The sequence below is a fragment of the Micromys minutus genome (genome assembly GCF_963924665.1).
Source record: "Micromys minutus genome assembly, chromosome: 24".
NCBI classification, from domain to species: domain Eukaryota; kingdom Metazoa; phylum Chordata; class Mammalia; order Rodentia; family Muridae; genus Micromys; species Micromys minutus.
In genome coordinates this window covers 46,916,988-46,932,252 of record NC_137959.1, presented here as the reverse complement: position 1 = coordinate 46,932,252, position 15,265 = coordinate 46,916,988, and the positions used below count along the sequence as shown (strand labels likewise).

Below are 15,265 nucleotides of genomic sequence, written 5' to 3'. Positions count from 1 at the left end.
AGACACTACCACTCACAGAGCAGGGCTGTTGCCGCTAAATCCTAAAAACTATCAAAGTAACAACTACTTTGCTGCCTGGCTTTGTGTTCCCTGGGCTGATTGGTCCACACCATCCTGCTTAACTCAATCCCTTCAAGGACTGTGGAGATGGAAATCAGGAGGGATGACAAACTGACTTGACAGTGGTCTACTGATGGTTTGGGGTTGACCAGATGTCCATATGAACAAGCTCTACATTTAGCTCATATTTCCCAGAAATATGAAATTCTACCCTTTGGCCTTCTCCCTGGAAACTGCTTGGATCCCAACAGGGAGTCCTGAAGGCTCACCAGCTGTAAACCCAGATCTACCCAGGCAGGCTCAGAGAAACGAATTACCATACTAATGATGTCCTATTTAAATTCTAGTCTGATTACTCTGTGATGAAATCTCTTCCCTCCACATTGGTTTCTTTATAACCAAGTCCTAGTATGAAATCAACAGTGTTAATAAAGTATAATACAGATTATCAAGTCATATACAGGAGATAGAGAAACAGCTGTAAAAATCTTAAGGTTCTTTTTTTTCTAGGGGAAAAAAAACCCTAAAATTGATTGCTAATTTTTTTACCTCACTTTCCCTTATTAAAAAAATAAAATAAAATTTACATTAAATAAAGGCTGCTAGTGCAGGGGACACAGAGGTCACTTTTTCATTTTGCTCCGTTCTACCAAAACATTCCTCAGAATCCAAGTGTGTGACTGGAAATCTCCAAGCTAAAGTCCTTCTCCCTCTCCTCTTCACAGGCCTGTGTCACGACAATAGAAGGCTATGTATTCAAAGGCAGAAGCCATATATGTTGCCCTTTGCCCTTGAGGCTGTTGGGTTTCTGCCCCTTTCCCATCACCCCAATCTGAACCTCCAACTCAGCGCTGAGACTGCTGGGCTGGCAGAGTGCTTGCCCAGTGTACACAAAGCCTGGTGTTCAATTCCAGTACAGTACAAACTAGGTATTAGTAACTGCACGACCCTAATATTGGCCCCGAGCTGGTGGATGCAGAAAGATTAGGAGTTCAAGAACACCCTCTACTATACATGGGGTTCAAGACCAGTCTTAACTACAGGAGACCTTGCATCAAAGTTAAAGCAAACCAATAACTATCCAAATGGGACCACTCCATCATCTTCAGGGAAGTCACCCTGTCACTGTTGTCAAGGAGATCCAAGGTCTTCACCCACAGTCCAAACCAAGGAAGAAAGAACGAACACTTCACATCACTCTTTTGTCCCCCAAAGTGAACAGAGACTCGTGCCTGAAGCCACCATACTGGGTAAGACTTAGAAGCAGCGAATGCACAAGTTAGCCAGGGACAGAAGACACAAGGACATCTCCATGGTGAGACAGGTTGGTCCATCTCTGATGGCTATCAGAGGTGCTTCCTGCCAGTAAGAGCTCTCTGCATGAACAACACTGCCAATTGGTCCTTGGATGAGAAAAGTTTTCCTTCTCCTACAGAAAGAGACTCCTAGAGCTTGAAGGGGCACTCAGCTGCTCGGGATACGAACAGCTTTCATCATCCTTGAACTGACAGTCACCAGGTACCAAGGTCAAGTTCAGAGCAACAGCAGCAATAGGAAGTCACGGGGAGCTGTGAAGGGCCGTTATGTTTGTCTCTCACCCCCTGGCTGGGTCTGGCATTGTGTAATAAAGGCGCTCAGAAGAACAACAGTGCTCACATCCCTGAGCTTAAGAACTGTTCCTCCATCCCAACACGGCTCTCTTTGACCTTTGCAAACACTGTTAGAGACATTTTTATAAATGTTCTGTATTGAGGTACAGATATAGCTTAACACTAAGCACAAGGACCCGAGTTCAGGCCCCAGAGCCCACATAAGAAGCTGGGAAGAGGAGGCACACTTGTAATCCCAGGCCTGTAGGGGCAGAAACAGGAGGACCCCTGGGGCTTTCTGCTCGGCTGGTCTAAGCAAATTGACAAGTTAGAGGAGATTTTAAAATGAAACAAAGTGGAAGGTGCTTGAGAAATAGCACCCAAGGTTAACCTCTGACCCCTACTCACATGTGCATCCATACCTAAACATGCATACAAACAATGTTATATATTGCTCACATCTTAGTTTTATCTTAAGATATTTTATCTACAGGATGCATACATGGCTCAGCAATTAAATACATGTGTTACTCTTACAGAGACTTGAGTTCAGTTCTCAGTACCCACATCTGGTAGTTCACAAGTGCCTGGAGCGCCCTCTACAGGCTCCTGGGGGCACTGCTCAGTGTGTGTATAACCTCGCCTAAACGGCTCACACGGTTGTTGGTCTTTTCGTTTTTGTTTTTTAATTTTAAGACCTAAGAAACAGGTATGTGGCTTAGGACTGAAAAGATTATGGTGCGTCAGCCCATACAGACCCAGATTCACCTTTCCCACTTGCTTGAGTTCCATTTGACCTTGAACACAGAGTTCCTTCTGACTTGAAGCCTCTCAAGATCCAAAGGCAGCTGAGCCCAGACTCTGACCTGGTTTCATTGCATTTCAATAGGTTTGAATGCACACCCGACTGTACTCGTGTACGTGTGTGCAGTACCTGCAGACATCAGGAGAGGGCATCACACCATGACAACTGAAGAGCAAGCATGGGCCGGTCCTCTGTGCCCCAGAAATCCCCCCCCCCCCGCGCCCCAGAAATTCATTTGTAATTTCTTTGTTACCTATGTTCTTATCGATGCTTGGATCGTTCACTGGAGTGATCCAAAGCCACACCTCCTCAGCCTCGAGCAACAGGGAGAGGAAGGCCCAGCCTCCTCCTCAGCCTCGTGCACACAGGGAGAGGAAGGCCCAGCCTCCTCCTCAGCCTCGTGCACACAGGGAGAGGAAGGCCCAGCCTAAAGCTAGCCAAAGCACGAGAGGCATCTGCGGTTCGGTTCCTGTAACAATCCCCGTTCCACTTGTTTATGTTTTATTCATCATCTTGAAAGTATTTAGTGAAGTAACAATGCTGAGATTCAGCATGGCAGGGTTTTTTAAGGTATTAATGGCTTTAAGAGCTCACTCACCATTCAAATGAAAATATTGTTGCATTAGATTTGCTCAAATCTGTTTACGTTTTCTTTATTCTTTGATACAATCTATTCCCTCGTTTTGTGTAAAAACTGAGTGGTAACACTATGAAACATTTCCCTTTTCCTTATCCACAGACTTTTAGAAACAACAACAACAAAAAGCATCAGCTGCCGAAGTCTGCTGGACCTCTACCTTGCTCCATTCAGTCACCAGGGCCTGGGAGCCTGGTAGTCCCTCAGTACTGTGCTACGGACACTCCACACACAGGCTAGGGCAGCATATGGCAGAATAAACAAACAAATAAATAGAAGGCTTGGCCTTTAAAAGAGAAAGGGATGGGTGAGGTTGCTCAATGGGCAGAGACCTGTGCAAGCTTGGTGAGCCCACCTAAAGGTGGACTGAGAACTGACTCCTGAAGGTTGCCCTCTGACCTCTGTGTGACCAACGCCAAAATAACACACAAAAAGAGACTCTCTGACCCTTTCCTCTCTCTGACCCCCTTTGCTCTGTCTGACCCTTTTCTCCCTCTCTTCCCTCCCGCCCCTATATGTTCCTGGCCTGCCCCTACTCTCTCCCCCACCTCCGTCCTTCTCTGTCTCCTCTCTTTCTCTGCCTCTGTTCCCTTCCCATGACCCCAAATGAACTCTATTCTATTCTAAAAGTGGGGAGAGACCCAGGAGAGGGCTCAGTGGTTAAGAACACTGGCTGCTCTTACAAAGAACTGGGGAGTTTTGTTTCAAATACCCACGTGATATCTGGCGCCCTCTTCTGGCCTCTCCAGGTACTACATGAACACACACAAACCCACACAGACACACACACACACACACACACACACACAAACTCACACTCACACAGACATTTTAAAATAAAAATGAGATATTTTTAAAAGAAAATTGAGAGAGTTAAAGAAAACAATGCTCTGCTCTGAGCTGTTGAGCCAGCTGAAGCTTCACTGGTAAGAGACACCACAGTTCACCAGTCATCTGATTCAAACAGGGCGTAATAATAGCTCACACAGTTCAGGAGAACTTTAAAACCTGCTCACTCGGCAGTGGCAGGCCTTGTTTGCACTTTGAACAATATGCAGGTGGCATCTGTTAAGTGGAACACAGGACACATAGCATGTTGGCCCTCTGTAGGCCAGTACCAGTTACCCATGTCCTTCCCCCGGGGAGAAAATCAACCCTCAGAGGAAACCCTGACAGAAGAGTCACCCCCTGGTCCCTTCTTAGTCCCCCAGTGTAACCTGATCCTAGAAGACCGAACCAAGGGAGAGCCTCCAGCTCAGGATGGGGGGGGGGGAGCTACATAGTTCACTGTGTCCATCAACGCAGAGCAGAAAAAGGTTAGAGAAAGGCAAAATAAAAGCTCATAGATGACCCTAGCCCATTATCCAAGGCTCTTGCCAGCAGTGTTCCCCATGAACTGTCTGACTGCTCTGTGATACTGTCACAGTAAGGTGATCTAGCCACAGGACCGAAGCTTTGGCTGGGGGCTACTCACTGTGGGCGGCTTCCTGGAGTCTCAGGTCCTGCCTGCACCTGAGGTAGTCCTCTTTGACGCTGCCCAGTCTTCGGACATTCCGGGAGCTGAGTGCCAACAGCCTGCCCAGGAGCACCTCCAGTCCTTCCCGCTCTGACGACAAGGCCCGAATCTCCTCCGTGAGCTCCTTGGCTGTAGAGAAGCAACTTCCTGCAGCACAGTGGGAGAGAGGAGGGGAGGTTTTGTGTGTGTGCTTTTCAAATAATATTTGTATCCTTTGAAAGTTTCACACATTTATAGAACGCATATTGAGCGCATCTGTCCACCACTATATCCGTTGACCTCCCTCTGGTACCTACGCCATGTCTTCCTCCCAGCTTCATGCCTTTGTGATATTAATGACCCCTGATCAGTACTGTCTATATGCACACGGGTGTGGAGACCATCCGTCAGGGTGTGAGCAGCCTGCCACGTCCCCAGAGGAGAATGATCCTCCCTCAGCAGACCTCATTTATCAGAACCTCCTCCAGCGTGTGTGGGGGGGGCTCTTCAGTCCTGCCCCCCTCATGCTGGTATTTTCTGTAGTGAGATTCCCTGAACGCTGGAGACAACAGTCTACTGCTGCAACACCAAGCAGTTGGCCCACTGGGGGGTCAGGGCCTCTGAAAACAACACAGAGACGTCCAGTGGGGCCCGGAAAAGTCCCAGGAATCAGTCCCTTCAGTACCCACATGTCCAAGGACAGCACGCACGGTGGAAAGGCACTGGCCTCACGATTAAACTGCAGATAAATTAAACCCTCCCCCTTACAAAAATGGGAAACATATTTGATGGCTAGTCTTAACACAGCTGGGAAGGGGAAACGTCAGTTGAGATGTTTACTCCATCAGACCAGCCTGTAGGTATGCCTGCTGGAATTGTTAATCGGTGTAGGATGGCCCAGCTCACTCCTGGCCATCCCTGGACAGGTCGTACCGGGCCGAGAAGAAAGGCAGCTGACCACAATCCTGAAAGCAAGCCAGTAAGCAGCGTTCCTCTGTGGTCCCTGCCTCAATTCCTGCTTTGGGTTCCTGGGCTCCCTTCAGTGACGGTCCGGTCCGTGACCTCCCCTCCCCAGGTTGCTTTTGGCCAGTGTTCTTATCACAGCTGCAGAGGCCCTAACTAAAATGACGTGAGATAAACAAGCGTGTTTGGCATAAACCTGTTGTGAAATACGATCTAATAACACTTGAATTGCAGGTGGCCGTAGAAACCACAGGTGGCTGGCGGTCAGGTACAAGAATCAGTCGTATGGCTAAACAGCAGCAGCAGCCACGGGGAGACAGTTTCTCTGAAATATAGTTTACAGCATACCTTAGGACTAGAAAGTATGTAGGGTGAGTTTAAAGGACCCGAGGAAGAACCAGAAACTGCTTTTGAAAACCCACTGAGGGGGAATAGACGTAAATAATGGTAGAGATAAACTATAAATGCCCCCTGGAAAAGTCGGTGCTCCTAGGGTTTCAATTTGCCCCAGATTGATGCATAGATTTAATACAATTCCTATCAAAATTTTATGAGGCCTTTTGGTAGAAGTGAATGTGCCCATCCTAAAATGCTAAAAAAAAAAAAAAAAAAAAAGGAAAACTTAGATAAGCCAGAGCCATCAAACAGTCTGCATTAAAGACCCCCAGGCATTGCTTCCATGAATCAAGAAAGAAAATCATCTCAGCTGATGCTGCCAACACAACTCGTTATCTATGAGGGGCAATGGGAGACCTGACCACACTGTGGACCTCACACAAACCACCCACCGCAGGGGTGAAACAAAGTTAGAACTATGACGCTACATGCAGGAAATAAGAAAGCACGATGAACTGGCTCTGGAACAGCGACAGTCAAAGAAAAGCCCTGATAAATAGGCCTCATCCGGACAAGCTTCCTTCAGCTCATCAGAAGAGGACAGGCAGGGACGCTGGACACAGTGCATCTGCAGTCCCAGCACTTGGAAGGTGGAGGCAGAAAGCTCAGGAGTTCAAGGCCAACTTTGTCTACACAGCAAGCTTTCAGCCAGCCTAGGCTACAAAAGATTGTCAAAAGTAAAGAAATTAAAAAGACAAAATGGGAATAAAGGGAAAGGGTGGGGAAGGAAAAGCAAAGGAGAGGGGAGATGGGAGGGGAGGGAAGAGGGGAGGGGAAGGAGGAGGATAGGAGAGGGGAGGGATGGGAGAGGGGAGGGGAGAGAAGGGAGGGGAGAAGGATGGGGGAGGGGACTGGGAGGGGAGAGGGGAAGTCAAGTCAAACTGGGACAGATCATTTGCTACAGACATCTGACAAAGGATTCAGTTTTACAAATCAACAATTAACAGAAATAACAGCATAAACGGAACAAAGCCTCCCAGGCCGTTTACAAAGGGCCTATGCAGATGGCCAACACACATGTGCACATGTTGGACAACATTAGTCACTGGGAGTGTAAATAGAAGCTGCAGAGCCGCTTCAGCCCATTCAAATGGCACAAAGCAGAGAAACTGAGGACAATCCACGCTGGCAAATGGGTAAAACTCCCGGAACCCTTAAAATGCAAAGAGACTACTTCTGCCACCTTGTACTGAAGTTAAACCCACCCCACACTTGGTTCAACAAGTCTCCATTTAGGGGTGTCTACAGAGGACTGACGATATCAACCCCAAACTCCTAGTGGCTTTACTCTTGCTTCTGGCAAAATGCTTGTGTTCCTGTAAGCAATCTTAGTGAAACTCACTGGTTCACCAAGAAAGGGAGAGGGAGGGAGAGGGGGAAGGAGAGGGGAGGGAGGGAGAGGGAGGGAAAGGGGGAGGGAGGGAGGGAGAGGGAAAGGGAGAGAAGGAAGGAAGGAAGGAAGGAAGGAGGGAGGGAGGGAGGGAGGGAGGGAGGGAGGGAGGAAGGAAGGGAAGGAAAAGAGGACGTGCACTGGAAACTTGGCTCGGCGGTTAAGAGCCCAGTTCCAGGGGATCGGGCATTGCTCTTCTGGCCTCTACAGGCACACCTGTGGTTCACAATACATACACTGGAGATGGTGGTGGTGATGAAGATGGTGACAGAAATGAAAATAGAAGGGGACTCTTTGGGAAGAGGTTGATCATCTGGGGGCCAGCATCCAGGAGGTGAGGAACCAGTTGGTTTCTGTGGCTGAGTCACCAGCCACACCTGATGGTCCAAGGCTCAATATAGTGCAGGTTGTCGACGTCAGTTTTTTGTGAGATCAGGAAAGAACTCACATTTAAAACTCGATGAGTTCGGGACCTGTCATCCCTATCACCCCGAGACTCAGGGACCATGTGGGAAGTGAGGGCAGAAAAAGTGTGAGGGGGTGGGAGGGATGCTTCGAAACCCTGTCTTCGACATGACACACGTCTGTGCACTCAGGGACCCACTGCACCTGCACAGGACCTGTCCTAGATCCAGCCAGTCTTCCTTACAGCAGGGACAGCCCGCCCCTAGCTGAGGAGCTGTTAGAAGTTAACAGCTGCAGGAAAAGGGAAGTCATTTTTGCAAGAGAGTTACCACTGGTCAAGTCACCCATATGCCAGCAGCTCCAGTCCCATGGTCGTGCCAGCACCTCTAGTTAAACTCAGCGAGGTCATTAGAAAGAAGGACGTGAAAGTCGGGAGACTTGTTGAGAAGGGTCAAGATGGAGTGGAGGGGGGAGACAGGGAGTGCACGCAGCAAAATAAACTGTGCACGTGTGAAGTTGTCACAAGATGCAAACACGAAGCTTGGTGAGCTGCCCTGTAGCAGTCAGTCCAGAGGCTGGGGGATCGCTCGGCAAGCATGAGGAGCTGAGTTCAAGTCCCAGCATCCTGGTGAACGGCTGGCTGTGGTGGCGCCTTTGTAACCCCAGCACTGCAGAGATGGAGGCAGAAGAATCCCTGAGCCAGGCTGGCCCAGCTGTGGAGCAATAGGACCTACTGAAAGAGCTTGTCTCAGAAGTAAACAAACAGTATATAATAATTAATGGTGGTGATGATGATAACATGGTAGGTTCCTGAGCAGCATCTGAGATTGATCTCCAGCCTCCCACGTGCACATGCATGGACATGTGCTCACAGGCACACACCACAAACAAAAAGCAAAACCTTGAGGCATGTACCAGCCTAGCAGACCCCCACCCCACCCCCACCCCACCCCCGAAGTCATCTCGTGGAGGAAAACGTTGCAGCCCACGGCTCTGCCAACTCAGAGGATGGAAGCTGAGTGGAAACATCCATCTCCGAGCTTGACACCCACAGATGTCTCAGAAGCCTTTAACGATGAAGATGAAGGCGTCTGAGTATTACCCTTTCAAAGGAATGGCATGTGATCTTCAAGCCGAAACACTCGGGAAGGAGCTCTTTCAGAGCGTACAATGGGGACTCTGAGCGGAAGGCACTGCCTCATTGTTCGGCTGACGGTAACATTTCTTTCTCCGTAGTGTGTAACACACGGTGCTTATGTTCACTGAAATACGCATTGTTGTTCTGACTTCACGGCTGAAATCTAGAGAATTCCATATCTTGCCGAGGGTCACACAGGAATAAGCCATGGGGCAGGTTTCAGCCCAACTTTCTATCCAAAACCCCTCCCCGTAAATACTGCACCGTTTAGTTAAAGAGGCTGATTGCAGACTAAATGCTGGGAATATTCCCCCACCATGGGCATGGACTAAACAGGGGGTTGGGGGGGACCAGGCAGTGTCCTGGCCCTCTGAGGAGTGAATGTTAGGATGAAGTATACCACAGATGCCATCACTAAACCCAGACCTTTCCTTAATCCAAGCACTTAGAGATGTGTGTGGCTCAAGAAATGAATGTTTAACATAGAAAGAATTTGGATGACTTCCCTCAGAGGCAGGTAGCATCATAGCTGCAGCCGTCACAAAACCACTACCCTGCCCCCCAGACATTATTTTGCCCGAATTTGACCTCACAGCCAAGCCTCAGAGACCTAGCTAGACTTTGCTGACAAAGACTCGGAAAGTCAGTGGCAACCCTGAAGGAGTCTCACAGGTGACCTGTCCCAGATTTTCCTTGGGAGGCAGTGGGGGCAGGGAGGGTCGAGTCATCTATAGGCTCTGCCGAGCTGTCTGCTCTCCTGTGAGGTGGTTGACTAGAGACCGTCATAGTTTTGCTAAGACAACAGTGAAAAGAATTTATCTGGAAGAGGTGTGGTGTCACCAGCCTGAAACTTCAGTTTAGTTAGGAGAATGGTTAAGTTCTAGGCTAGCCTGGGCTACTTGCTGAGACTTGTCTTAAAGTGATAAAATGAAGTAAAAATACATTTGAAATAGAGGTTACCCAAGCCCATGACGGTGCTTCCCGGTGTGTGTGGACACCGAGGCTGGCTCTCGTATTCTCCCACTGTCTGTCTCTTGGGCATCTCTGAACATTTACCTCCCCTCTTACAAAGACAGTGGGGGTCACTTCAACCCATGCTCCAGTTGCAGAGGTAATTATCCAAGAAGCTGGTCTCAAACTCCACGGAGCTTGCGCTGTGGACACTCTCTCAGTCTTGATCATCCAGGACTGTGCGTGCTGATGACCGCCTGCCTCTCTTCCTGAAAAATCTCAGCTCAGGGAATGACCTCTCCAATCCAAGAACCCATGGGAGGGGGCAGGGCGGGCACTTCGTTCCTCCCGTATCATATCAAACCACAAACAAATCATCCCTCAACAGAGGATGCACACAGGGGACGTGAATTTCTTTCAGCCTCGTTTCTCTCCCTAACGCTATGCTGAGCCTGAGCCTTCCCGAGAAAGATCCTAGGCTGCGGATTTGGGCAGAAGTCTCTGCTGTTAAGAACACAGGCTATTCTTCCAAAGGACTCGAGTTCAACTCCCAGCACCCACATCAAATGGCATGCAGCAGCAGGTGACTCCAGCTTCAGGGGACATGATACCCCTGGCCTCTTTGGACACCAGTACTCACATGCACAGGCACACACACACACACAGAAGACAGACAGACGCACACACATACAAACACACACTCACAATATCTTTTTTTTAGAAATTGTAGAGTTCCCTAAGCTTCTCGAGACAGAAGACTGATGGTAGAGGGTTCTGCCTCTTGCGTCACACTCTTTTTTTCCCTTGGGCTCCGAGAAGAGAAGCTCATTTACCTGTTCTCGGGGGAAGATGTATCGGCTGAGACAGGCAAAACCCTAACTCAGAGGCAGAACGGCATTCCATCTTCCCTCCCGCTCTCTGCAAGCGAGGCCATAACTCCAACTAAGTAGCTCAGGAGGCAGTTACGAGGCAGGCCACATGCTCAGCCACCATGTTCTAGGGTTGTAAATGCCACGCCTGGCTGCGTCGGGGACCAAGCCGCTCGTTAGCGGCAGCATTAGTGTTTAACGATGTGAAGAACAGAAGCTGCCAGGCACTGCGCTCCTTAAAACACCACTGAAAACCCACACGTGCAATTATTACACCTTCCCGTTAAATTCTGATTCCTCTAAAGCCGATGGGCTGCGCATTCATCCAGCTTATAAATCCCAGAGATCTCTTCAAGGCTGTGGTTTACATAACTGGGCTAAAGATCCATCCGTCACACAGGGGGACGTCTGGACTCCTGCCACTGGTCTGCCATTGCTGTGCTCATTTCAAGAACTTGTGGAAGGACATACCCCACAGCCTTGATTCCCCTCTGCTCCCCCGCACCTGCCTGACACTGTTATTATGAACATCAAATCAACCAGCAAATTTGAGGGGGGAATGTTTGAAACCAGCGTCCAAGTGACAGCAAGACCCTTCATGCTGTGTCCCCAGCTTCTGAGCATTGGCAGAAACCTATCCACTAAAAACCGCTGGCGTGCAAAGGGTGTGAGCTGAGACACTGCTCGTTTTCTAAGTTCAGTAGAAACTTGTGCGTGTGTATGTGTGTTATGTGTATGTATGTGTTGTGTATGTATGTGTTATTTATGTATATGTGAGTGTGTTTGTGTGTGTATGATATGTGTGGTGTATGTATGTATGTGTATAATTTGTGTGGTGTGTATATGTGTGCTTATATTTGAGTGTGTTTGTGTGTATATATGTGGATGTGTGGTATATGTATATATGTATATGTGAGTGTGTTTGTATATTTGTGTGGTATGCATGTGTGTGTGTATGTGAGTGTGTTTATATGTGTATATGTGAATGTGTCTGTGTGTGTATATGTGTATGTGTGATGAATGGTATACGTGTGTGTGTGTAAATGTGAATTTGTTTGTGTATGTGTGTGTATGTTTATGTGTGTGAAATCGTGTGTTTGTATATATGTGTATGTGATGTGTAGTGTATATGTATATGTATGTGTGTGTGTATGCGAGTGTGTGTGTGTATGTGTATATGTATGTGTGTGTGTTTATGTGTGTGAGATCGTAAGTGTGTTTGTATATATGTGTATATGATGTGTAGTGTATATGTATGTGTATGTGTGTGTATATGCGAGTGTGTTTGTGTGTATGTGTATGTGTGTGTGTGTGTGTTTAGGGACCTTGAACATGCTAGGCAATGGCTCTTCCATTGAGCTCCCTTCTCTACCTCTCTAAAATACTCAGGCTGGCACAGAACTCACAGCACAGACCAGGTCCTGACCTTGTAATCCTCCTGCCTCAGCTTCCAGGCCGCTGGAATGACCCACACACTGGTCAGTGACTGAAACTCCCCAGTGCCTCCGCAGTTACCTGACAGGGCCAGCATCTTGGCTTCCAGCAAGGCGGGCAGCCTGGAGTCAAGGTCGGTGAGTCTTCTCCTCAGAGAGCTGCACAGCTCCTCACCTGAGCTCACCTACGAGAGAAACGGCAGGACTCAGTGTCTGCTGCCCCCAACCAGAAGTCAGAGGGTGCACTGGTGGAGTGAGCTGAAGCGGGGGCTTTAGAGAGGGTAGAAGGAAAGCAGGAAAGGAAGAGGGGGGAGAGGGAGGAAGGGGAGAGGGGAAGGGAGAGAAGAATAAGATGGAGAGAGCAGTATGGAGAAGTAGGAAGAAGAGGGGGAAGGAGGAGGAGAGAGGTGGAGGTAGATGAGAACCGGGAGGAGGGTAGGGAAAAGAGGAAAGATAGAGATGAGGAAGGAGAAAGAGAGATGGATGCTGGTGGTACCTCAGCACAGCCCTGACCCACACAGGCTGGTGTGAGCTCACAGAGCAACCACAAGCTGTACAAGGCTATCACTACCTGCCTCTGCCTTGGCATTTCTCTACTCCTGCCTGAGCTCTCAGAACATCACAACTGTGATGTGAGTGTGTTTGTATGTAGGCCAGGTGTTTCACGGTGCCCCTGAGAGAAAGGCTTTGCTGACTTCTGGTCCCTCGCCTTCACCCTAGTCTCCTCCGGCTTCCTCTCCAGCTAACAGCCTTTATCTGTTTCCTCATCTGTCTACAATGAGCAGGACTCTGCCCCTGGCACACAGTAGGCAGTCAACTAAGATGTGGCTTTAAGTGACTAAGAAACCAGGAGGGCAGATACTTGCTGGAGAGTCTAGTTAAAGTCAGACAAGTCACCTCCGGGAAGACTTGGGGTTATCCAGTGTCCCCCCACACCTGGACTCCACACACACCACCTGTTTTTCTTTGAGTTCCAAAAACTATAAAACTCTTCAACCTCAGTCTCATACTCAAGACTAAATCACCAGCTTTTTTATTTTATTTAGGCTAAAAGTTCATAATTACCTGCTATCTGTACTCAGATTAATGATAGACCTATATTTTCAGCTCACCCAAAGCACACAGCACAGTTTCTGTGAGGATAAAAGTAGCAGGCTCTCTGGGAAAGTCCACACAGGATGTAAAGAATCATTATTTATTGCCAAAATAAAAGTATATGAAATCCCATTCAGAAACTGGAAGTTGTCAGCCCACGTGGAGTCGACATCTCCAGGGATACGGTTCACTGTAAGCATTTGGCTTATCCGAGATCAAACAGAAGCTGCCTTCAGAACCAAAGCTTTTCCCCTGTGCCTGGGGTTTTCCCACCTCAGCTCTGAAGCTCAGGCAGAGCTGGCTGGTCTCTGCACTGAAGCCTACCCCACCTGCTCTTCCACATAGCCAAAGCCATCCATCTGAGGCTTTTTAAGGGTCCTGAGACTTGTCCCATATTTTAGAACCAAGAACTTAAAGAAAGGTGCCCGGGGCCTGCCTTGGTTGGTTCAGTGCCCCGTGACAGGCTCCACCCACCTTACTCAGCCATGACCTTCACCTCAGGAACTTCAAAGACTCACCAGTTAACTCTGTGACTACAGCCAGGTTCTCAAGTCTCAACTAATATCTCTGATTTTTAGTTAACAGTGTCTGTTAATCATAATTAGGTCAGTTTCTCCTTTGCTGAGAAAGCCCGTAATTCAAGCCCCACTACTGATGTGAAGGCGCCTTTCTAAATTTTCTGATTAAATTGCACACTCTTCCAGTCTCTGCTGGATATGATATAATACCTACCGGTCTCTAGATATCCCAATTATTTCTAACTATTTCCATCTCTTTTTTCCCTTAATTACCTTCGGTTTGGGTGACCCATGAAAGTCAAGAAATGTAATAAGTGTAAGAAAGGTTCCAACTCACTCTGAAAGTACCAGGGGGTGACCGTGTGTGTGTGTGTGTGTGTGTGTGTGTGTGTGTGTGTGTGAGTGCGCTCGTCTGCATACACTAAAGAAAGAAAACTGTTGAGCCAATCTACAGGGGTTAGAGTTAAGGTTAGATTTCCAGGCTCTGCCTCATTTCCCACACAGCAAAGCATGCTCACAACAGAATACACAGATCCACCTCAGAAAGATCTGCACGACTTTCATATTTACAAATAAAATTAGCCCCCGAGGAACTCGTTAACGAATGGAGGGTTACATTTACATTTTAAAATCTAAGGCACGTCTCCTTAATTGGACAGAAAAGAGAAGTCATTATAAGTTGACTATAAATGTCTAAGAGATGGGGTGTGCAATGAAGTGAATGCTTGGGTCCCCAAAATTTCATATGCTGAAATCTGCAGCCTCAGTATGGTAATGGGATCAAGAGGGGCCTCTGGGAAGTGACAGGTCCTGAAGGTGGAACCTCATGAAAGTATGGGCATCCTAAGGAAAGGGCTGGGGACGATGGCTCTGTCAGTAAAAATGCTTGCTTTCTAAACATGGTGTCCTAGTCAGGGTTTCTATTCCTGCACAAAACATCATGACCGAGAAGCAAGTTGGGGAGGAAAGGGTTTACTCAGCTTACACTTCCACATTGCTGTTCATCACCAAAGGAAGTCAGGACTGGAACTCAAGCAGGTCAGGAAGCAGGAGCTGATGCAGAGGCCATGGAGGGATGTCACTTACTGGCTTGCTTCCCCTGGCTTGCTCAGCCTGCTATCTTATAGAACCCAAGTCTACCAGCCCAGGGATGGCTCCACCCACAATGGCAGCCATCCCACCTTGATCACTAGTTGAGAAAATGCCTTAGAGCTGGATCTCATGGAGGCATTTCCTCAACGTAGGCTCCTTTCTCTGTGATAACTCCAGCTTGTGTCAAGTTGACACAAAACCAGCCAGAACAGATGGAGACTGAGCTGGACCTACAGAAAGTTCAGCCATGGCTGAACCAGGCAAAACAAGAAACACGTCTCCTTCCTCCCTTGGGTGAGCAGCCAGAAAGCTCATGGGTTGGTCTCAAGCCCTCCCAAGTCTGATGTTTTTACAGACATTACTGGTTGCTGACAGGAATCCATCAAACCCTTGGCCATGTGGCCAGAACAAACTGTGAGGTGTCAGCTT

At 48.2% G+C, this 15,265-nt stretch overlaps 1 protein-coding gene across 1 annotated transcript in view; it reads right to left on the bottom strand.

The window, feature by feature from the left end:
• The window catches only part of DISC1 (DISC1 scaffold protein), a gene marked incomplete at its 5' end in the record, with an annotated part of 201,804 nt that overhangs the window by 92,969 nt on the left and 93,570 nt on the right, over positions 1–15,265 (bottom strand). The window contains 2 exons of the mRNA XM_080936621.1: positions 4,566–4,754; positions 12,214–12,316. Coding sequence (XP_080792747.1) covers positions 4,566–4,754; positions 12,214–12,316 — 292 coding nt within the window. The remainder of the gene's footprint in view (positions 1–4,565; positions 4,755–12,213; positions 12,317–15,265) is intronic.